Source organism: Oryx dammah, unplaced genomic scaffold (genome assembly GCF_014754425.2).
Source record: "Oryx dammah isolate SB20612 unplaced genomic scaffold, SCBI_Odam_1.1 HiC_scaffold_3, whole genome shotgun sequence".
NCBI classification, from domain to species: Eukaryota; Metazoa; Chordata; class Mammalia; order Artiodactyla; family Bovidae; genus Oryx; species Oryx dammah.
In genome coordinates, this window is record NW_024070187.1 from 79118336 (window position 1) to 79141784 (window position 23449).

Genomic DNA, 23449 nt, shown 5'->3' on the forward strand with positions numbered 1-23449 from the left:
CACCTAAAGAGTCAGACTGAACTAAGTGACTAAACTGTCCTGTTAAGTGGCCATATAGGAACTCTGTTTCCTAGTTGATATGGCTGATGATAGCATCTAAATTGGAGAAGGAAATGGCAACCCACTCTAGTGTTCTTGCCTGGAGAATCCCATGGACGGGGGAGCCTGGTGGGCTGCCGTCTATGGGGTCACACAGAGTCGGACACGACTGAAGCGACTTAGCAGCAGCAGCATCTAAATTGTTCCTTTCTCAAACTGTGCAACTTATTTTTAACCAACCCCATATTCTTTGATAGTGACATTATGTGTTCAGTTCAGTTCAATCACTCAGTTGTGTCCAACTATTTGCGATCCCATGAACCACAGCACTCCAGGCCTCGCTGTCCATCACCAACTCCCGGAGTTTACCCAAACTCATGACCATTGAGTCGATGATGCCATCCAACCATCTCATCCTCTGTCATCCCCTTTTCCTCCTGCCCTCAATCTTTCCCAGCATTAGGGTCTTTTAAAATGAATCAGCTCTTTGCATCAGGTAGCCAAAGTACCGGAGTTTCAGTTTCAACATCAGTCCTTCCAATGAACACCCAGGACTCATCTCCTTTAGAATGGACTGCTTTGACCTCCTTGTGGTCCAAGGGACTCTCAGGAGTCTTCTCCAACATATATAGTTCAGTTCAGTTCAGTCGCTCAGTCGTGTCTGACTCTTTGCGACCCCATGAAATGTAGCACGCCAGGCCTCCCTGTCCATCAAAGTAGAGATGAGGCCTATTTGTCTTTCTCTGTTTAAAGTATAGAATTTTTCACTTGCTAGTATCTTCATAATGTTTACACTGATATAAAAATCACAATTATTGAAAATATACACACAAGAAGTTTAGAATTGAAGAATGTAGTTGCATTTATAAGATAAAAGTATTCACATATTTGGAAATACAGCAGCATATCTGGAGTAGAGTATTACTGCAAATAAGTGTGATTTCATGCTGTTTTGCTGAATGAATATTAGTGAATTAAAATATGCTGTTATATTCTTTTGAGATATTTTAATAAGGTGCACTTGGGAGTGGTAAAGCTTTTGAATAGAGAATTTTGTTATTTCTTGAATAGTTGGTCACATATCTTAATAAGAAACACCTACAAAATGCATTTAGACCTACCTTTACCAAGAATATTTTGTCAAATATCTAAATATCTCAGAGCTTTAGTAATGATATTTTGATATATGTATGTCTACCTATCCATCTATTTAGATACATTTATATCCAATAACTGGAAAGACTCTAGAAATTAACCAGTGTAAAAAGACCCAATTTAAATATGAATAAAATTTTCCTTTAACTTTTAACTAATATGTATTTAATTTTTAAAATATAATTCATCTGTTTGTCAAAGTACATTTGCATATTTACATGCACAATCTTACACTTACTACATGGATTTGAGAAGACATAGAAATTTGAAAACATGAAAATAAAGGAAAATATCTTTCCACTCTTGATGCAGAGGTTAAAAGCGTCTGCCTGCAATGTGGGAAACCTGGGTTTGATGCCTGGGTTGGGAAGATCCCCTGGAGAGGGAAATGGCAACTCACTCCAGTATTCTTGCCTGGAGAATCCCATGGATGGAGGAGCTTGGTGGGCTATAGTCCACGGGTCACAAAGAGTCGGACATGACTGAGCGACTTCACTTTCACTTTCACTTTATCTTTCCACTCTTAATCTCAACATTCTAATGCATACTTTCCTCATCATCACATATTGTCTATTTGAAATATATCTATTTCTATATTCACATATAAACATGATCTATATATAAATATAAATATATATATATATCAGTATAGTATATTCAAATGTTTAATGAGTAATGTCTAGAAAATATTTTGAATGTTGTATTTCCAAAATGATATACAATGTATATTATGAATTACCAAGATGCATGGCTAATTACAAATATTTAACTTTTAATATAGGTAAAATTGAACTACTGACATAATAGTTTCAAGACATTTGAAATTTCTCAATAACATATTTAATAGAAAGAAAAAAAATCACTCTCAAAATAATATGTAAAATTCAAGTGTTTGAAATATTGCAATATTCACTTTATAGAATTCAAATATTTTAAATTTTCTTAAGCTGATAGTATTATGAAAGATTTAATGAAGTAAGAACATCTCATTCAAGTATCAGTCCCTTGCAAACATACTGGATGCTATTTTCAATTAGCCATATCTATAATTTCAATTTTTCATTTTCCTCAAGTTTATTACTCTAAATTCAGCTAAATTTTGTTCTTATGTATATTTACCCAAGCAAAAATACTATTGTTTGTGAATTTATGGAACATAAAGACAATTATCTTTTCTCAAATTTCATTTAGTGAGTTATTATACTGCTTTTCTGTACGTGAGATAAGATCACTTATTTTTCTTACAGTATGAATGGAATCATTGCTGATTTCCTATGCATATAAGAATTGAATTTCTTCAGATAAATCTTATGTTTCTTTTGTGCCCACAGAGACATCTGGATACTCATCAGAAGTGTAAAAATCCCAACTAGAAGAAAAAAATAAATAATTATTGTTTCTTTTTTATTTTTATTATGGACATAACAAGTTATGTTTGAAAAATAATAGCTCTTAAAATATTTCCCAAGTGTCATATAGTTCTCTATCAATTTTTCCTTATTTATATTACCTAGCATCATATACATCCTATCAATATTGCATGGTTGAATAAGCATAAAAATATAGAAATTGAAATAATTCTACATTTTTTACATCCCACTGCCACATAATGTTTCCAAAGAAGAAATTCTTAAAATACATTTGAATTTTTCAATAATGGTTTTTCATATGTATATAAAACACTTCTTCTACACACATATATACATATAAGACAAATCGCATAAATTCTAATCCACATTTTTATAGAGTGTAACAAGAATGAATGAAATTGAAATAATATGTATCGCTTCTAATAAAATGAGTTTATGACAATTTAACTTCTTTCTGTATTAAAATGACCAGCATTCAAGGTGACACATTCATGCCCCCAGCCTTCCCATCACAGATGGATGTGAACACTTGAAGACACAGTATGTACAAATCTGTGTGCATACATGAGAGAGTTTAAAGTGAAGTGTGTTATTACCACTTCTTTTTAACAAAAACTTGTTGCTTAATAAATATATTTGGACTACATTTTGTAGTTTGGATTAACCACAATTTGGCCTCCCTGGTGGCTCAGTCAGTAAAGAATCCACCTACAATGTGGGAGACCTGGGTTGGGATGATCCCTTGGAGGAGGAAATGACAACCCACTTCAGTCTTCTTGCCTGGAGAATCCTATGGACAGAGGAGTCTGGCAGGCTACAGTCCATAGCGTTGCAAAAGAGTTGCACACACTGAGTGACTAAGCACAAGCATGCAACCACAATTATACAGATATGCATAGTAAACAATGTTTCAATTTAATTTTATACTGATAACAATTCCAAAATAAAAATAAAGGCAAAAAAAAATCCCATTGCAAACATGCCTAATTGCAGTACTACAGCAATTTGTTCTCAGAAACCACTTCTCCTAAAGGTGTATCTACTTCGATCATTAGTAAACCTAGGTCTTACCTGGCAATGTTTGAGTCATGATTGTGAAACTAATCCATGATCCAATCTGTTAGATTAAAACATAAATTGACAAATATGAATAGTCAATCTAGAAATTTGTTCCCTTGTGAACAATTAAATAGACATTGATTAAGTATTTTAAAAGCTTAAAACAGTAGAAAATTTTAAGTAGAAATATATTTCCCAAAGTTATAATTTCATTGTTAAGTATGATAGTGATTTAAAAACTCATAAAACTGTATAATTTTCCTAAGAAAATGAAAGATATTATCCCAAATTTTTTTATAAAATCCAGAGGCTTCTTAAGACATTTAATGTGCTGTTTATGAAATTTTCTTTAAATATAGATAGATATATCCACAAATACTATTTATTCTGCAGCAAAAATTGTGAGTGAAATATTCTAATTTTATATGCCTATAACTTCAATTGAAATCTGTATCATAATCTATATTTCTGTCTATGCCTGTATCTACAGACTAAACATAAATATATATCAGGCATGATCTATAATACATGTAAGTACATAAACATATGTAGTTAATATATTATTAAATAAAGTTCAGTTAAACACATGCATATATAACATACCTCATAGGTGTAGTTAGGACATGAAACCAGGAAAAACATCCATGTAAAGGGGTTATAATTTGGACTTGGAAAACAGGCATTATTTCCTTTTAAAAAGTAGAGTACAATGTCAGTAATGTTTCATATTTCAAATACAGTCATTTATTTATTATATAGTTATAAATTCCCTACAAAAACTATATATCATATGAAATCTCATCATATATTTATAGAAATCTGTTTTACAAATTATTCAAAGGAGACCCAGTTTCAAATGTCATAAACTTTTGACTAAAAAAAATCCTTATCATTTTCTAACCATGTCTACAGCTATGTTGCAGTAAAATTACAGGATGTCACCACAATAATCAATTCCTTAAGTTTTAAAATTAAAGAATATATAAACATTATTTTGTTTATCATAATAGTTCAGCAGTATTGCCTACTGAGATTCACATTACATTTTAATACTTCTAACGTGTTTTAACAATTGCTTCTCTCTTCTTATTTTCCTTTAGTGTTAAAGAATATACTTTTGGTTGAGATTATGAAATACCTCAAAACTCTCTGTTAAATTAGTAATGATCCAGAGGGAATTTCATAAGTGTGTCATTTGTATCAGAAAAGTATGAAAATCTCTCATAAGAGGATTACAGTGTATATCAGAATAGTTAATATTCAGAAAGTGAAAGTGAAGTCGCTCAGTCATGTCTGACTCTTTGTGACCCCATGGATAGTAGCCTGCACCGGGCTCCTCCATCCATGGGATTTTCTAGGCAAGAGTACTGGAGCGGGTTGCCATTTCCTTCTCCAAAGAATCTTCCCAACCCAGGGATCGAACCCAGGACTCCTGCATTGTAGACAGATGCTTTACCATCTGAGCCACCAAGGACGTCTCATATTCAGAAGTACCACACAAATTGTTTCTGCTTAGTAATCAGGATTGTTATTTACAACTCTCATTATACTTAGCATATTGTCCTTTATTTCAGTTACTTTTTGCCTTTCAAATTTTTCAAGAAATATTTTGTATAATAAATTCATAATGATATCAATTTGAACTTTGACCTGTGACATTTGTAAAAGTAAATGTAAATTATAAAATTACTGTGTATTCATAGCAAGACTTAATTGGATAACAGATAAACTAATCTCTTTTATTTAAATTCTAAAGTCTTAATGAAATGTCAATATGCTGTTTTCAAAACTGTAAGGATTGTTGAACTATCAAAGTGAAAATATATTAGGCAATGTGCAAATTTCATGCACTGCTTATTTCAAGATAAAGATATATATATATATGCCATTTAGTAGAACAGATTCTGTTGGTAACATTTATGTAAACACCTTTGTGTAACATTCATGTATTTATCAAGTGAAAGATGATTGAGGAATCTATCCATGTCAACTGACTTTCAGAAGCAGAATGTGAACACAAGGTAATTTGGGTTAAAGCCAGTTTATGCCTGTTCAATCCTTGGAGGTAGTGGAATGAACAGGGTCCACAAATACACATTTCTTCAAGATGTCATTTGTAGATTAGATAACCAATGTGTCTTATGATACAAAAAAATATAGGCATATAGGTATTTTCCTCAGTGTGTTAGCTGCTATTATTGTAATAATATGTAAGTTTAGATATTCAGTTCAGTTCAGTCGCTCAGTCGCGTCCGACCCTTTGCAACCTCATGAATCGCAACACGCCAGGCCTCCCTGTTAATCACCAACTCACGGAGTTCACTCAGACTCACGTCCATTGAGTCAGTGATGCCATCCAGCCATCTCATCCTCTGTCGTCCCCTTCTCCTCCTGCCCCCAATCCCTCCCAGCATCAGTCTTTTCCAATGAGTCAACGCTTCGCATGAGGTGGCCAAAGTATTGGAGTTTCAACTTTAGCATCATTCCTTCCAAAGAAATCCCAGGGCTGATCTCCTTCAGAATGGACTGGTTGGATCTCCTTGCAGTCCAACAGACTCTCAAGAGTCTTCTCCAACACCACAGTTCAAAAGCATCAATTCTTCGGTGCTCAGCCTTCTTCACAGTCCAACTCTCACATCCATACATGACCACAGGAAAAACCATAGCCTTGACTAGACGGACCTTAGTCGGCAAAGTATTGTCTCTGCTTTTGAATTTGCTATCTAGGTTGGTCATAACTTTTCTTCCAAGGAGTAAGCGTCTTTTAATTTCAGGGCTGCAATTACCATCTGCAGTGATTTTGGAGCCCCCAAAAATAAAGTCTGACACTGTTTCCACTGCTTCCCCATCTATTTCCCATGGAGTGATGGGACCGGATGCCATGATCTTCATTTTCTGAATGTTGAGCTTTAAGCCAACTTTTTCACTCTCCTCTTTCACTTTCATCAAGAGGCTTTTTAGTTCCTCTTCACTTTCTGCCATAAGGGTGGTGTCATCTGCATATCTGAGGTTATTGATATTTCTCCCAGCAATCTTGATTCCAGCTTGTGTTTCTTCCAGTCCAGCATTTCTCACGATGTACTCTGCATATAAGTACCATCCTAAAGATCATTGGGTGTTCATTGGAGGGACTGATGTTGAAGCTGAAACTCCAATACTTTGGCCACCTGATGTGAAGAGCTGACTCATTTGAAAAGACCCTGATGCTGGGAAAGATTGAGGGCAGGAGGAGAAGGGTACAACAGAGGATGAGATGGTTGGATGGCATCACCTACACAATGGACATGGGTTTGGGTGGACTCCGGGAGTTGTTGATGGACAGAGAGGCCTGGCATGCTGTGATTCATGGGGTTGCAAAGAGTCGGACACGACTGAGCGACTGAACTGAACTAAACTGAACTGAATCTAATACTTATATTCCTATGAAATGTTTCTCAGTGTATAGTTTCTATTTATAATTAATCTTTTATTATATTAAAAGTCTGAAGATATTTTTACATTACAATGCTCCAGCTACCCAGATTCTTCTCTAGGTATAAAGGATTTATTCCACATCTTCAGGATTTACTGCTGGCAGAAAGCCTTTAACTTTCAGCATCCCCTGTGAAGATAACCTGGCTGAAAGGAACAAACTCATGCAAGGTCACACTCACTTTTTGGTTAACCCTTATCTATTATTGGATCAATGTGGCAAATTGATGACTTTATTCAGAACAACATTGATTGTTCAGCCCAGCTTTAGAAGGCCCCCAGGTTCATCTGATACTCTCACTGAAACTGTGTTACTCTCGATTTCCTACCCAGACATGATTTTTTTCTTTCCATCTATCAAATCACCCCAATACAACTCCTGAATGCAAATCTCTGTTTCAGCATCTGTATCAAAGAAAACTGAACCCATGGTATTTGCCACAAGGAATGGCCCTCAAAGCAGATACTGGAATGGCATTTAAGAGTTGAATGACCTACTGACCAGCCTGTGCTGAATGCCCCATCGTTGATGCCAGGGGCCAAAAAAAGGACCACTGTTATAAGGTAGCCTTGCAAACATAATGCCTTTTATCCTGGTTTACTGGTATTTTATGCTGTTGAAAAGGATTGCTTTATTTGGTCCAATAGAATTTAGTGGTGACACTATCAATGTTCTTGGTGAAGATAGCTAAAACTGAAATGGATAAAAACCATTAAAAGCCAGCTGTAAAAACTGGTAGTAGTATAATGGATTGGCCAAAAATTTTATTTAGATTTTCCATAAGATGTTATGGAAAACAGAAATTAACTTTTTGACCAACCCAATATGAATATGCTCTAATCTGCAATGAGAGAAACGAAGAGTAAGTGAAGACCAGCCCCGGAACTTAATTGCAAGAGTAATCAAGCACCAAAGAACACACCACTCTAATCCAAACCAGGTCTGTTAAGCTAAGTTGTCATTCATAGAATATTAGGCTGTACAGATTTTCATGAACTGCCTGAGCTTGGAGAAGTAGGCTGCTCTTCCCTGTTCAAAATTAGTTCACTCCCTTAGCGGAACTAGTGATGCAATCTATAATCCATCTGACTACAAATCAGAAAAATTAACATACTCTCTTCCTTAAAATTAATACAGAGACTATTAAATTGCAATAAAATCCCTATCTTCCTCATACCCTCTCTTAACTTGTATGCTATAGCTAGTGTAACAGTACTAAAGGACCTACCACAGGTTATTGTGACCAAATAAGAGAAGAAGAATGTTATTCCCCAAGGGAATTACAGAACCCAGCCAGCGTGAACTAGCACATTATAGGAGAATATAGCTGTAATTGGATTCTGTTGATGCTGGATAACAGAGAAAGTGAAGTTGCTCAGTCGTGTCCAACTCTTTGAGACCCCATGGACTGTAGCCTACCAGACTCCTCCATCCATGGGGTTTCCAGGCAAGAATACTGGAGTGGGTTGCCATTTCCTTCTCCAAGAGATAAAGATGGAACTTGTGTTTCCCACATTGTAGGAGCCAAGATATAAAAATGGATAAGGGGTTTCTGTTATTGGAACACTCTTATGGGATATAGGAATTCAGTTCAGTCCCTCAGTTGTGTCCGTCTCTTTGCAACCCCATGGACTGCAGCACACCAGGCTTCCCTGTCCATCACCAATTCCTAGAGCTTACTCATGTCCATTGAGTTGGTGATGCCATGCAATCATCTCATCCTCTGTCTTCCCCTTCTCCTCCCACCATCAATCTTTCCCAGCATCAGGGTTGTTTCAAATGAGTCAATTTCACATCAGGTGTCCAAAGCATTGGAGTTTCAGCTTCTGCATCAGTCCTTCCAATGAATATTCAGGATTGACTTCTTTTAGGATGGACTGGTTGGATCTCCTTCCTATCCAAGTTACTCTCAAGAGTCTTATCCAACACCACAGTTCAAAAGCATCTATTTTTCAGTGCTCATTTTTCTTTATAGTCCAACTCTCACATCCATACATGACTACTGGAAAAAACATAGATTTGACTAGACTAACCTTTGTTGGTGAAGTAATGTCTCTGCTTTTTAATATGCTGTCTAGTTGGTCATAGCTTTTCTTCCAAGGAGTTAATCTTCTGCTAAGCTAGTACAAACACATTAACATACACCTGAAAGCATGAACAAAGCAACAGTCCTCAGTAAATGAGGGGAAAAAAAGTGTTGTGATTTCACTGGCAAACAGAAAAAGGTGTTAAATTGCTTAGAAAAGTGGAGGTCTTTGGGTAGATACTCTAAATAAGGCCAAAAGGGAAGTTCCTTTTCCATGGAAGGAAAAAAAAATGTTCCCATTTTTCATATTCCCATAGTATTCCCCATGTTTCATTGGAAAAACTAGAGGACACACCATTTTCCAAAGCTCTAAGAAAGGTGTTAGTGCAAGGGCATCATCATTATTAAGATCAAGGTCGGCTCTCAGACATCCCAGACTGAATATAAGTGATGTCATCTTAGAATGGGATGATTTGTAGTAACTGGGATTAAAGGATTCTTCCCCCTATCCCAAATCAAATTCATTTCTATTTGTGGCACTTCTTATAAGCCAAAATTAATGGGAAGTTCAGAAGTTACTTGATCCACCAAAAGCACGGCTGGTTATAAGAACACAGTGTTCTGAAAGGTTAGAATTGATGGATGCCCCAAAATGATTTTCTAAATTTAGGCAAAATAAATTTGAGATGAATAATCCAGAGACATGGGGAAGCTAGTTCAATATAAAATCCCCTTTCTTTCCCAGGTTTTAGACTTAAACAAGTTGTAAGACACTAAACTCATTGATGAAATAACAGTCTGGGACCCCAAGGAGAAAGACTCCAACATGGAAACAAATGTAGATACATATAAGCATTCTCATAATCATTCATTAATATAACTTCACTAAATGATATACTGGCATCTGTTCATGGAACTGTGTACTAGTGAGAATAGACTATGCCTACATTTTAAAGACTGCTACAATCTCAACATTCAGAAAACTAAGATCATGGCATTTGGTCCCATCACTTCATGGCAATAGATAGGGAACAGTGGAATCAATGGCTGACTTTATTTTTTGGGGCTCCAAAATCACTGCAGATGGTGATTGTAGCCATGAAATTAAAAGATGCTTACTCCTTGGAAGAAAAGTTATGACCAACCTAGATAGCACATTCAAAAGCAGAAACATTACTTTGTCCACAAAGGTCTGTCTAGTCAAGGCTATGTTTTTTCCAGTAGTCATGTATGGATGGGAGAGTTGGACTATAAAGAAAGCTGAGTGCCAAAGAATTGATGCTTTTGAACTGTGGTGTTGGAGAAGACTCTTGAGAATCCCTTGGACTGCAAGGAGATCCAACCAGTCCACACTAACAGAGATGAGTCCTGGGTGTTCATTGGAAGGACTGATGTTGAATCTGAAACTCCAATACTTTGCCACCGGATGAGAAGAGCTGACTCATTTGGAAAGTCCCTGATATTGGGAAAGATTGAGGGCAGGAGGAGAAGGGGATGCCAGAGGATGAGATGTTTGGATGGCATCACCGACTCAAGGGACATGAGTTTGCGTAAACTCCAGGAGTTGGTGATAGACAGGGAGGCCTGGAGTCCTGTGGTTTATAGGGTTGCAAAGAATTGGACATGACTGAGTGACTGAACTGACAACCTGATGGCTCACTGATTATATAATCTGCGTGCCATTGTAGAGGATATGGGTTTCATCTCTGGATTGGAAAGATCGTCTAGAGAAGGAAATGGTTACCACTCCAGTTTTCTTCCCTGGGGAATCCCATAGACAGAGGGGTCTGTTGGGCTACAGTACATAGATTGCAAAGAATCAGACATGACTTAATGACTAAACAGCAACAATAATCATAGTCTACTTCATAGGGCTCATTTCCCAGGCACTGAATGAATAATTGGAATATACATAGTTTGTAGTTTGTATATCCACATTGTACATTGATTTATTGAACTTTAGGGCAAGAGCTATGGCCATGGGGAAAACCAAGTGGAAGTGTCTGCAATTGTACTCAATCTTTGATAAATATAAACAATTGGCTTCCCAATGGGTGATTAGTGCTACACTGAAGATCCAAAGTATGCTTGTATGATATTATTCATTATATCATTTAAGTCACTTCACAAGCTCTTCAGAAGCCAGATGTATTTTGAAGGGTGACAGTGGAGTACTGCAGACTTATCACATATTATCCAACATTTCAAGTGATGCACACATGCTCAGTAGCTAAGTCATATTACTGCCAGCTCATTTTTTTTTTTTTTTCCTGCTTGGTTCTTGTGTCCTTGTAGGAAAGAATTAGACTGACAGACTAGTTACAGCTCGAGCGGGCAGGATTTATTAAGCAGGTAGTATTCTCTGGAGGTTCTTGCCTCATCATAGCAAAGAATTGTAAGGCACACTAGTTAGAGCTCAAACAGGCAAGATTTGTTAAGAAGGAGGCATGCTGTACAATCTCAAGACAGGAGAGTGGACCAACTCCTGGAGGAGTATTCTCAATTCCTTTCAGCTTCCCTTTTTATACTTTTTGTCTCTTCCCCTTGGTGGTTCCTAGGGCTTGACTGGCTATTCCTCAAGCAAATTAGGGTTTGTACTGGTGACCAGTCAGGGAAGGGAAGGTAAATAGAGTGTTCAAGGCCAACCCAGGAAGCCTGTTTGGGTGTGTTTTCATGCCTGAGGTTCTTACTGTGGCTGTGGTTTTTCTCGGGCCTTTTCTCTTTCTTTCTTTGTCTATTTCATGTTTTTTTTTTTTTTCCTTTCTTTGTTACTTTCAAGGGCTTTTTAAACTGCTCCTTCTTCTGAGTGCCATTTTGAACTCTTTTTTTTTTCTACTCTAACTACCTAATACTACTAAGGTAGATTAACCCAGCCTTGGGTCTATGGATATAGACTATGAATTTAAAAAAAAAAAAAAAAAGTGTTTTCCCATCTCTATTACAAAGGGAGGTCAGAATAGTTTACTTTCCTTTAAAATGAGCAATAGCACAGAATTTCAGTTTTTTTTTTTTTCTAGAATTATTATTCCCACCCTTTACCATAAAATAGTCCAAGAAGGCTCAGGCTGGGCATCTCACTGAAAATCACTGTATCAATAACATTATGCTATTCATACTGAATGAGTAAGTGGCTAATATGTTGGTGGCCTTTTTCAGACATTTGTGGTCCACAGAAAGCATGGGGGTTGCTAATAAACACTATAAAGATTTAGGGGCCAAATGATTGTGGGGCATCCTCTCTAAAACAGAGAAAATATAGTGCAGTGTGTACCTCATATCATTAAGAAGGAAGCAAACTATCTTACAGGCCTTTTCCAGTTTGGCAGGTAGCATATTACACACCAAGGAAATCTTGGAACTGTACACAATGGAGAACAAAAGCTATGAAAATTTAGTAGGGTTCAAGGCAGAAAATTGCAGCAGTTTCAAGTTTTAGTGTAAGCACTCCTGCCCTTGGACTTATAATCAGATAGATTCTACATATTAAACTTATCAATGATGGAAAAAGTTAAGGTGTGGAACTTATGTATAACCTGCTGTTATATAATGATGTAAAAAGATGATATTTTGCCTCTAGCATTTGGACATCTCATGATATTCTCTCAACCCAAGAACAAGGGCCATAACCATGTCCTGATAAGCTCCCTTCAGGTGAGTGTCCACATCACACCATATATAATCCTTGAAGTGTTAATTGTGCCAGTTGATGCTAGAGGGAATCTAGAAGTTTGTGAAGAATAAAACTGGGGCAAATCAGTTGTTAGATGAAGGCCATGAGCAGCAGTGAAGGCTGTGTAATTTCCCACTAATGTCTCTCTTTTAAATTTCTACTGGTAGCAGAAAGCTTTTGAGTAGTATACCTTCTGAAAGGTTGGCCTTGACAAAAGAGAGCTGCCTTATCCAAGATAATTTCCTCATTTTCAGGGAGCCCCAAATCCAATCTAAATTTTTTCTAGTCATTCCAGCTTAAGCTAATTCAGAACAATTGCTCCAGTTTCAGATAACCCAACAAAAATCACAGAGACCATCCTTGAGAGCTTCACAGCTCAGTTTCCTACTTGGCATAAATTTCTCTCTCTCTCTCTCTCTCTCTATCTTTTTTCAGTACTTAGTAATAAGATTTTAAAAGCTTGTTCTATATGAAATTGTTTCCTGGTGAACACATTTTGTAGATCTTGCTTAAACAGTCAGTAAAAGATAGTCCCCATCCATTATTCATGTCTACAGCATATCTAAGATATAGAGATATTAGTATAAATTCCAATGAATACATAAGTGGGAAAATAAAAATCTGGAAGCAACAGAGACTCAATTAGAGCTGACACAGGAACTGAGAGTTGGATAAAAATTTTATGTAAGGAAAAAAAATGCAGTGTGTGTGTGTAAATGTCTATATTTCATGATCAGAAGAGGTTTTACTCTCAGAAGAGGTCTAAGACTTAATATTATTGGAACACTAAATATAGAGAAAAGACACACAATGACTTGACAGTAATGAGTCCAGAGTTTCACATCTTAGAAGACACTGCTTCCAAGAAATGAGATAATACTTGAAGGCTTAGAGGGGAAAGAAAGAAGGAAACACTTTCAGAAATTAATAAATTTAGAAAACAAAAGAGTATATAGAGAATCAAAAGACACAATGAAACATCCCATGTCCTCCAGAGCACATTTTATCCTTTAGAGACTTCACTTCCTCACCACATCTGTGAAAACATTTGTTATTTCTGTTCAAGGGCAATCCATACACTTAAAATGAACATAATTTGATCAATATTCACATAAAGCTTTTATGTGAATAAAATATAAAGCATTAATTTTTCCCAAGTGATAAAATGAATCCTCTCCAAAATAAAAGGAAAAAAATTAACATACAGAAGCATTTGCAGATAACAGAGAATGTAACTGTAATGAAATCCCATAACTCAAAAAATAAAAGATATGTATATAACAGGAAGGAAAAAGAGTTGATTATTTTCAAGAATTAAACTGTAGAAAATGAAAAAAAAAATAATATGGGTTGGGTGGAACATATTTCAGTTTGCATAAGGGTGGAATGATCAATAGAATAGGGGATATTTAGTATATAAACAAAAACAGTAAAAAAGAAAAAAAAAGAGTAAAGAAAAGAAATGAACAAAAAGCTAAATACTGAAAGCAATAGAAATATAAAATAGAAGCAAATGTAACATGTTCACCCCACTATCTTCTCACCATCCACAATGTAACAAATACAATTTAAACTATAATGCAAGAATATAATACAAGAAAACTTTCTAGAACTTAAACAAGACATGAGTCAACCAACTAAAAGATTACATCATGTCTCTGGGAAAACTGGGTTTCCTGGAGGCTCAGATGGTGCTGAATCTTCCCCCAGTGTGAGAGAACCAGGTTTTATCCCTGGGATGGGAAGATTCCTTTGGAGAAGGAAATAAATGGCTACCTAGCAGGTATACCTAGTATTCTTTCCTGGAGAATTTGATGGACAAAGGAACCTTGTGGGCTACACTCCATGGGATTATAAAGAGTCAGACATGATCTAGAATTATCAGCTCTAAAACATATTCTATGAAATTCGGTACACAATTAATAGACTTAAGTGATAATAAAAAGTGTTCTGAGTCTCAAGGCAAAAGACCAAGCCAATTAACCAAGAAGAGATTGCACTGGCTTCTGACTTGGCAAGAGCAACATACAAAGCAAGTTAAACAGTGGAGTAAACACACACACACACACACACACAAGTCTTTCTCACATAAACATTTTCAGAGTTTGAGAATATGATGATTTAAAATTGTCAGATAATGACAGCATATTCCAGGTGAAGAAACTTGAGGAAGTCACCTTGTTAGAGGATCAGAGAAAGGAATAAACCTTTTGATAGTCGTAGGCTTGTCAATGCTGCTATTTTTGTAAAATTGCATTGTGATCTGCTTTTATGCTTAAAAAAAATCAGACCATCAGAAGTTTTTTATCTGGACTTCACATAATTCAAAAGAGAAACCAGTAGATCTATGTATTTGGGTCAAATGAAAATAGTATTTAACCTCTTTGTTAAATGTAGGCTTTACTTCAATACAAATGCAGAAAACAGAACACAATAGTATTTGCAATATTATGTTAAATTTTTATCTGCAAGAGAAAGTACACATCCTGGGCCATAAATCTAGACTTGATAAATTCAAAAAAAATTGAAATCATTCCAAGCATCTTTTCTGACCACAATGCAGTAAGATTAGATCTCAATTACAGGAGAAAATGTCCAAGGTACAGTGGCTGCGCAGGCGCAGGAGGGCCTAGAGGAGCAATTCCACGTTCAAGGTCAGGAGGGGCGGCTGTGAGGAAATACGTCTCGTCCAAAGTAAGGAGCAGAGGCTGCGCTTCACTGGAGCAGCCATGAAGAGATGCCCCACGTCCAAGGTAACTGAAACTCAAGTAAGACAGTAGGTATTGCAAGAGGGCATCAGAGGGCAGACACGCTGAAACCATACTCACAGAAAACTAGTCAATCTAATCACACTAGGACCACAGCATTGTCTAACTCAATGAACTAAGCCATGGCCTGTAGGGCCACCCAAGTTGGGCAGGTCATGATGGAGAGGTCTGACAGAATGTGGTCCACTGGAGAATGGAATGGCATACCACTTCCATATTCTTGCCTTGAGAACCCCATGAACAGTATGAAAAAGCAAAATGATAGGATACTGAAAGAGGAACTCCCCAGGTCAGTAGGTGCCCAGTACACTACTGGAGATCAGTGGAGATATAACTCCATTAAGAATGAAAGTATGGAGCCAAAGCAAAAATAATACCCAGGTGTGGATGTGACTGGTGATGGAAGGAAGGTCTGATGCTGTAAAAGAGCAATATTGCATAGGAACGTACACTGTTAGGTCCATGAAGCAAGGCAAATTGGAAGTGGTCAAACAGGAGATGGCAAAAGTGAACGTCAACATTCTAGGAATCAGCAAACTAAAACAGACTGGAATGGGTGAATTTAACTCAGATGACCATTATATCTACTACTGCAGGCAGGAATCCCTCAGAAGAAATGGAGTAGCCATCATGGTCAACAGAAGAGTCAGAAATGCACTGCTTGGATGCAATCTCAAAAATGACAGAATGATCTCTGTTCGTTTCCAAGGTAAACCATTCAATATCACAGTTATCCAAGTCTATGACCCATCCAGTAACACTGAAAAAGCTGAAGTTGAATGGTTCTATGAAGACCTACAAGATCTTTTAGAACTAACACACAAAAAAGATGTTCTCTTCATTATAGAGGACTGGAATGCAAAAGTAGGAAGTCAAGAAAAACCTGGGGTAACAGGCAAATTTGGCCATGGAATATGGAATGAAGAAGGGAGAAGACTAATAGAGTTATGCCAAGAAAATGCACTGGTCATAGCAAACACCCTCTTCCAACAACACAAGAGAAGACTCTACACATGGACATCATCAGATTGTCAACACTAAATAATATTGATTATATTCTTTGCAGCCGAAGATGGAGAAGCTCTATACAGTCAACAAAAACAAGACCAGGAACTGATTGTAGCTCAGATCATGAATACTTTACTGCCAAATCCAGACTTAAATTGAAAAAGTAGGGGAAACCACTAGACCATTCAGGTTTGACCTAAATCAAATCCCTTTTGATTATACAGTGGAAGTGAGTAATAGATTTAAGGGACTATATCTGATAGATAGAGTGCCTGATGAACTATGGAATGAGGTTCGTGACATTGTACAGGAGACAGGGATCAAGACCATCCCCATGGAAAAGAAATGCAAAAAAAACAAAATGGCTGTCTGGAGAGGCCTTACAAATAGCTGTGAAAAGAAGAGAAGTGAAAAGCAAAGGAAAAAAAGAAAGATATAAGCATCTGAATGTACAGTTCCAAAGAATAGCAAGGAGAGATAAGAAAGACTTCCTCAGCGATCAATGCAAAGAAATAGAGGAAAACAATAGAATCGGAAAGTCTAGAGATCACTTCAAGAAAATTAGAGATACCAAGGGAAAATTTCATGCAAAGATGGGCTTGATAAAGGACAGAAATGGTATGAACCTAACAGAAGCAGAAGATATTAAGAAGAGGTGGCAAGAATACACAGAAGAACTGTACAAAAATGATCTTCATGACCCAGATAATCATGATGGTGTGATCACTCACCTAGAGCCAGACATCCTGGAATGTGAAGTCAAGTGGGCCTTAGAAAGCATCACTATGAACAAATCTAGTGAAGGTGATGGAATTCCAGTTGAGCTATTTCAAATCCTGAAAGATGATGCTGTGAAAGTGCTGCACTCAATATGCCAGCAAATTTGGAAAACTCATCAGTGACCACAGGACTGGAAAAGATCAGTTTTCATTTCAAACCCCAAGAAAGGCAATGGAAAAGAATGCTGAAACTACTCCACAACTGCACTCATCTCACACACTACTAGTAAACTAGTGCTCAAAATTCTCCAAGCCAAGCTTCAGCAATATGTGAACCATGAACTTCCAGATATTCATTCTGATTTTAGAAAAGGCAGAGGAACCAGAGATCAAATTGCCAACATCTGCTGGATCATGGAAAAAGCAAGAGAGTTCCAGAAAAACATCCATTTCTGTTTTATGGACTATGCCAAAGCCTTTGACTGTGTGGATCACAATAAACTGGAAAATTCTGAAAGAGATGGGAATACCAGACCACCAGACCTGCCTCTTGAGAAACCTATATGCAGGTCAGGAAGCAACAGTTAGAACTGGACATGGAACAACAGACTGGTTCCAAATAGGAAAAGGAGTGTGTCAAGGCTGTATATTGTCACCCTGCTTATTTAACTTCTATGCAGAGTACATCATGAGAAATGCTGGGCTGGAAGAAGCACAAGCTGGAATCAAGATTGATGAGAGAAATATCAATAACCTTAGATAAGAATATGATACAACCCTTATGGCAGAAAGTGAAGAGGAACTAAAAAGCCTCTTGATGAAAGTGAAAGAGGAGAGTGAAAAAGTTGGCTTAATGCTCAACATTCAGAAAACGACAGTGGAAACAGTGATAGACTTTATCTTTTTAGGCTCCAAAATCAGTGTAGATAGTGCTGCAGTCATGAAATTAAAAGACGCTTACTCCTTGGAAGAAAAGTTATGACTAACCTAGGCAGCATATTGAAAAGCAGAGACATTACTTTGTCAACAAATGTCCGTCTGGTCAAGGCTATGGTTTTTCCTGTGGTCATGTATGGATGTGAGTGTTGGATTGTGAAGAAAGCTGAGCGCCTAAGATTTGATGCTTTTGAACTGTGGTGTTGGAGAACAGTCTTCAGAGTCCCTTGTACTGCAAGGAGATCCAACCAGTCCATTCTAGAGGAGATTAGCCCTGGGTGTTCTTTGGAAGGAATGATGCTAAAGATGAAAGTCCAGTACTTTGCTCACCTCATGCGAAGAGTTTACTCATTGTAAAAAAACTCTGATGCTGAGAGGGATTGGGGGCAGGAGGAAAAGGGGGCGATAGAAGATGAGATGGCTGGATGGCATCACTGACTCGATGGACGTGAGTCTGTGTGAATTCTGGGAGTTGGTGATGGATAGAGTAGCTTGGCGTGCTATAATTCATGGGGTCGTAAAGAGTCGGACACAACTTAGTGACTGAACTGGCTGAACTGAACAGGAGAAAAACTATTAAAAATTTCAAAATATCGAGAGTGAACAACACTTTGCTGAATAACCAACAAATCACAGAAGAATTCAAAAAAGAAATTAAAATGTCCATAGAAAGGAATGAAAATGAAAACACAACAATTCAAAATCTGTGGGACACTATAAAAGCAGTGCTAAGGGGAAAGTTCATAGCAATACAGGCATTCCTCAAGAAACAAGAAAAAGTCATATAAATAACTTATCTCTACACCTAAAGCAACTAGTAAAGGAAGAAATGAAGAACTCCAGGTTTAGTAGAAGGAAAGACATCTTAAAAATTGGGGCAGAAATAAATGCAAAAGAAACAAGAGATCATAGCAAAAAATCAACAAAGCCAAAACCTGGTTCTTTGAAAGGATAAATAAAATTGACAAACCATTAGCCAGACACATCAAGAAACAAAGGGAGAAAAATCAAATCAATAAAATTAGAAATGAAAATGAAGAGATCAAAACAGACAACACAGAAATACAGAGGATCCTAAGAGACTACTATCAGCAATTATATGCCTATAAAATGGACAACTTGGAAGAAATGAACAAATTCTTAGAAAAGTACAACTTTCCACAACTGAACCAGGAAGAAATAAAAAATCTTAAGAGACACACCACAAGCAAGGAAATTGAATCTCTAGTCAAAAATATTCCAGCAAACAAAAGCCCAGGTTGAGACGACTTCACAGCAGAATTCTATCAGAAATTTAGAGAAGAGCTAACACCTATTCTACTCAAACTCTTCCAGAAAATTGCAGAGGAAGGTAAACTTCCAAACTCATTCTATGAGGCCACCATCACACTAATACCAAAACCTGACAAAGATGCCCCCCAAAAGAAAACTACAGGCCAATATTACTGATAAAGATAGATGCAAAAATCCTTAACAACATTCTAGCAATCACAATCCAACAACACATTAAAAAGATCACCATGACCAAGTGGACTTTATCCCAGGGATCCAGGGTTCTTCAATATCTGCAGATCAATCAATGTAATACACCACATTAACAAATTGAAAAATAAAAGCCATATGATTATCTCAATAGATGCAGAGAAAGCCTTTGACAAAATTCAACACCCATTTATGATAAAATCTCTCCAAAAAGCAGGAATAGAAGGAACATACCTCAACATAATAAAAGCTATATATGACAAACCCACAGCAAACATTTATCTTTAGTGGTGAAAAACTGAAAGCATTTTCCCTAAAGTCAGGAACAAGACAAGGGTGCCCACTGCCACCACTACTATTGAACATAGTTTTGGAAGTTTTGGCCACAGCAATCAGTGCAGAAAAAGAAATATAAGGAATCCAAATTGGAAAAGAAGAAGTAAAATTCTCACTGTTTGCTGATGACATGATCCTCTACATAGAAAACCCTAAAGACTCCACCAGGAAATTACTAGAGCTAATCAATGAATATAGTAAAGTTGCAAGATACAAAATCAACATGCAGAAATCTGTTGCATTCCTATACACTAATAATGAGAAAATAGAAAGAGAAATTAAGGAAACAATTCCATTCACCATTGCAAAGAAAAGAATAATACACTTAGGAATATATCTACTGAAAGAAACTAAAGACATATATATAGAAAACTATAAAACACTGGTGAAAAAATCAAAGAGGACACTAATAGATGGAGAAATATACCATGCTCATGGATCAGAAGAATCAATATAGTGAAAATGAGTATACTACCCAAAGCAATCTTTAGATTCAATGCAATGCCTATCAAGCTACCAATGGTACAAAAAAAATTCAAATAGCCAAAGCAATCTTGAGAAAGAAGAATGGAATGGAGGAATCACCCTGCCTGGATTCAGGCTCTACTACAAAGCCACAGTCATCAAGACATTATGATACTAGAACAAAGACAGAAATATAGTTCAATGGAACAAAATAGAAAGCCCACAGATAAATCCACACACCTATGGACACCTTAACAGAGAAGGTTATGGCACCCCACTCCAGTACGCTTGCCTGGAAAATCCCATGGACAGAGGAGCCTGGTAGGCTGCAGTCCATGGGGTCGCGAAGAGTCAGACACGACTGAGCGACTTCCCTTTCACTTTTCACTTTCATGCACTGAAGAAGGAAATGGCAACCCACTCCAGTGTTCTTGCCTGGAAAATCCCAGGGATGGGGGAGCCTGGTGGGCTGCCATCTATGGGGTCACACAGAGTCAGACATGACTGAAGTGACAGCAGCAGCAGCAGCAGCATGGGCACCTTATCTTTGACAAAGGAGGCAGAATATACAATGGAGAAAAGACAATCTCTTTAACAAGTGGTGTTGGGAAAACTGGTCAACCACTTGTAAAAGACTGAAACTAGAACACTTTCTAACACCATACACAAAAATAAACTCAAAGTGGTTTAGAGATCTAAATGTAAGACCAGAAACTATAAAACTCCTAGAGGAGAACATAGGCAAAACACTTTCCGACAAAAATCACAGCAGGATCCTCTATGATCCACTTCCCATAATATTGGAAATAAAAGCAAAAATAAGCAAATGGGACCTAATTAAAATGAAAAACTTCTGCACAACAAAGGAAACTATAAGCAGGGTGAAATGACAGCCTTCAGAATGAGAGAAAATAATAGCAAATGAAGCAACTGACAAACAACTAATCTCAAAAGTATACAAGCAACCCCTGAGTCTCAATTCCAGAAAAATAAACAATGCAATTAAAAAAAAAAAATGGGCCAAAGAACTAAATAGACATTTCTCCAAAGAAGACACACAGATGGCTAACAAACAAAAGAAAAGATACTCAACATCACGCATTATCAGAGAAATGCAAATCAAAAGCACAATGAGGTACAATTTCACGCCAGTCAGAATGGCTGTGATCCAAAAGTCTACAAGCAATAAATGCTGGAGAGGGTGTGGAGAAAAGGGAACCCTCTTACACTGTTTGTGGGGATGCAGACTAGTACAGCCACTATGGAGAACAGTGTGGAGATTCCTTAAAAAATCTGGAAATAGAACTGCCTTATGACCCAGCAATCCCACTGCTGGGCATACACACCGAGGAAACCAGAATTGAAAGAGACACGTGTACCCCAATGTTCATCACAGAACTGTTTATAATAGCCAGGACATGGAAACAACCTAGATGTCCATCAGCAGATGAATGGATAAGAAAGCTGTGATACATATACACAATGGAGTATTACTCGGCCACTAAAAAGAATACATTTGAATCAGTTCTAATGAGGTGGATGAAACTGGAGCCGATTATACAGGGTGAAGTAAGCCAGAAAGAAAAACACCAATACAGTATACTAATGCATATATATGGAATTTAGAATGATGGTAACAATAACCCTGTATGCAAGACAGCAAAAGAGACACAGATGTATAGAACAGTCTTTTGGACTCTATGGGAGAGGCAGAGGGAGAAGGTGGGATGATTTGGGAGAGTGGCATTGAAACATGTATAATATCATATAAGAAAGAAATTAGGCCAGGTTTGATGCAGGATACAGGATGCTTGGTGCTGGTGCCCTGGGATGACCCAGAGGGATGATACGGGGAGGGAGGTGGGAGGGGCTTCAGGATGGGGAACATGTGTATACCCGTGGTGGATTCATGTTGATGTATGGCAAAACCAATACAATATTGTAAAGTAATTAGCCTCCAATTAAAATAAATAATTTAATTTTTTAAAAAAGAGAAAGTACAGATAGTTTCAAGTCATATTCAGTTGTTTTATATATCCAAATGTCTAATTTGCTGTCACAAACTCAATCAAAAAGTTAGTTATCAAAATATGTGAATATTATAATAAAAGTTATATATATAGCTTTTTATATGTTCATAGATAGTCTAATATAAATTTCCTTTGTAATTTTACGTATTATGTGAAAAAATATTCTGGAATATATTTCATATATCTACTTCTCCAGCCTGCTAGAAACTTTCAATAAAATGTTAGGAATTTCATTTCAATGTTAAAACAAACTTGAACACACAAACACACTTGCAACTAGATAATGAAAACATGAAACCCAAATGTTGACCACTGCTATTTGAAATTACAATTAAATTATATACAATGTAAAATAAGCCATTGTGCTATAATTGAGCCTGAATAAGAGTACTGATTTACCAAAAATACCTTGAAATTATATAGACACTCTGTGTGTTCAATCACTTAGTCTTGTCCAACTGTTTATGACCCCCATGGACTCTAGCCTACCTGGTTCCTCTGTCCATGGAACTTTCTAGGCACTGTAAATATTTCAAATCTTTCAGCAGAATACTAAATTCAGTGTTCTCTCAGGTATTGCTATTCCACTGCCACTAAATTTGTCAAAGAAGATTCACTTTTTTTTTTTCCAATCCTGTTGAATTATAACAGATATTGTCCCGACCGGATTAAGACTGAAAGTTAAACTAAGAAATTTGGATAATCATCAATGGATTTCACAGTTCTTTACATCTTAATCATGTTTTTTTAATTTTTTAATATGCTTAAAGAAAACATGTGTGTGTGTGTGTGTGCATGTGTATAGGTACATTTCATTTTAGAGAAACCAAAATTAGGGACTATAATTTAGTTCAACTACTTTGAAAATTTAGACATAATAAAACAATAATTGGGGAACACAAACTTTAATGTTT

The 23449-nt window shown here is 36.7% G+C and overlaps 1 protein-coding gene across 1 annotated transcript in view; it reads right to left on the bottom strand.

Moving 5' to 3' along the window:
- Positions 1-1906: 1906 nt before the first annotated feature.
- The window catches only part of TECRL (trans-2,3-enoyl-CoA reductase like), a 145338-nt gene continuing 123795 nt past the window's right edge, over positions 1907-23449 (bottom strand). The window contains exons 10-12 of the mRNA XM_040238288.1: positions 4227-4312; positions 3636-3681; positions 1907-2563 (exon numbers count right to left, since the gene is read on the bottom strand). Of these exons, the coding sequence (XP_040094222.1) occupies positions 2436-2563; positions 3636-3681; positions 4227-4312 (260 nt within the window). The 3' untranslated portion in view covers positions 1907-2435. The remainder of the gene's footprint in view (positions 2564-3635; positions 3682-4226; positions 4313-23449) is intronic.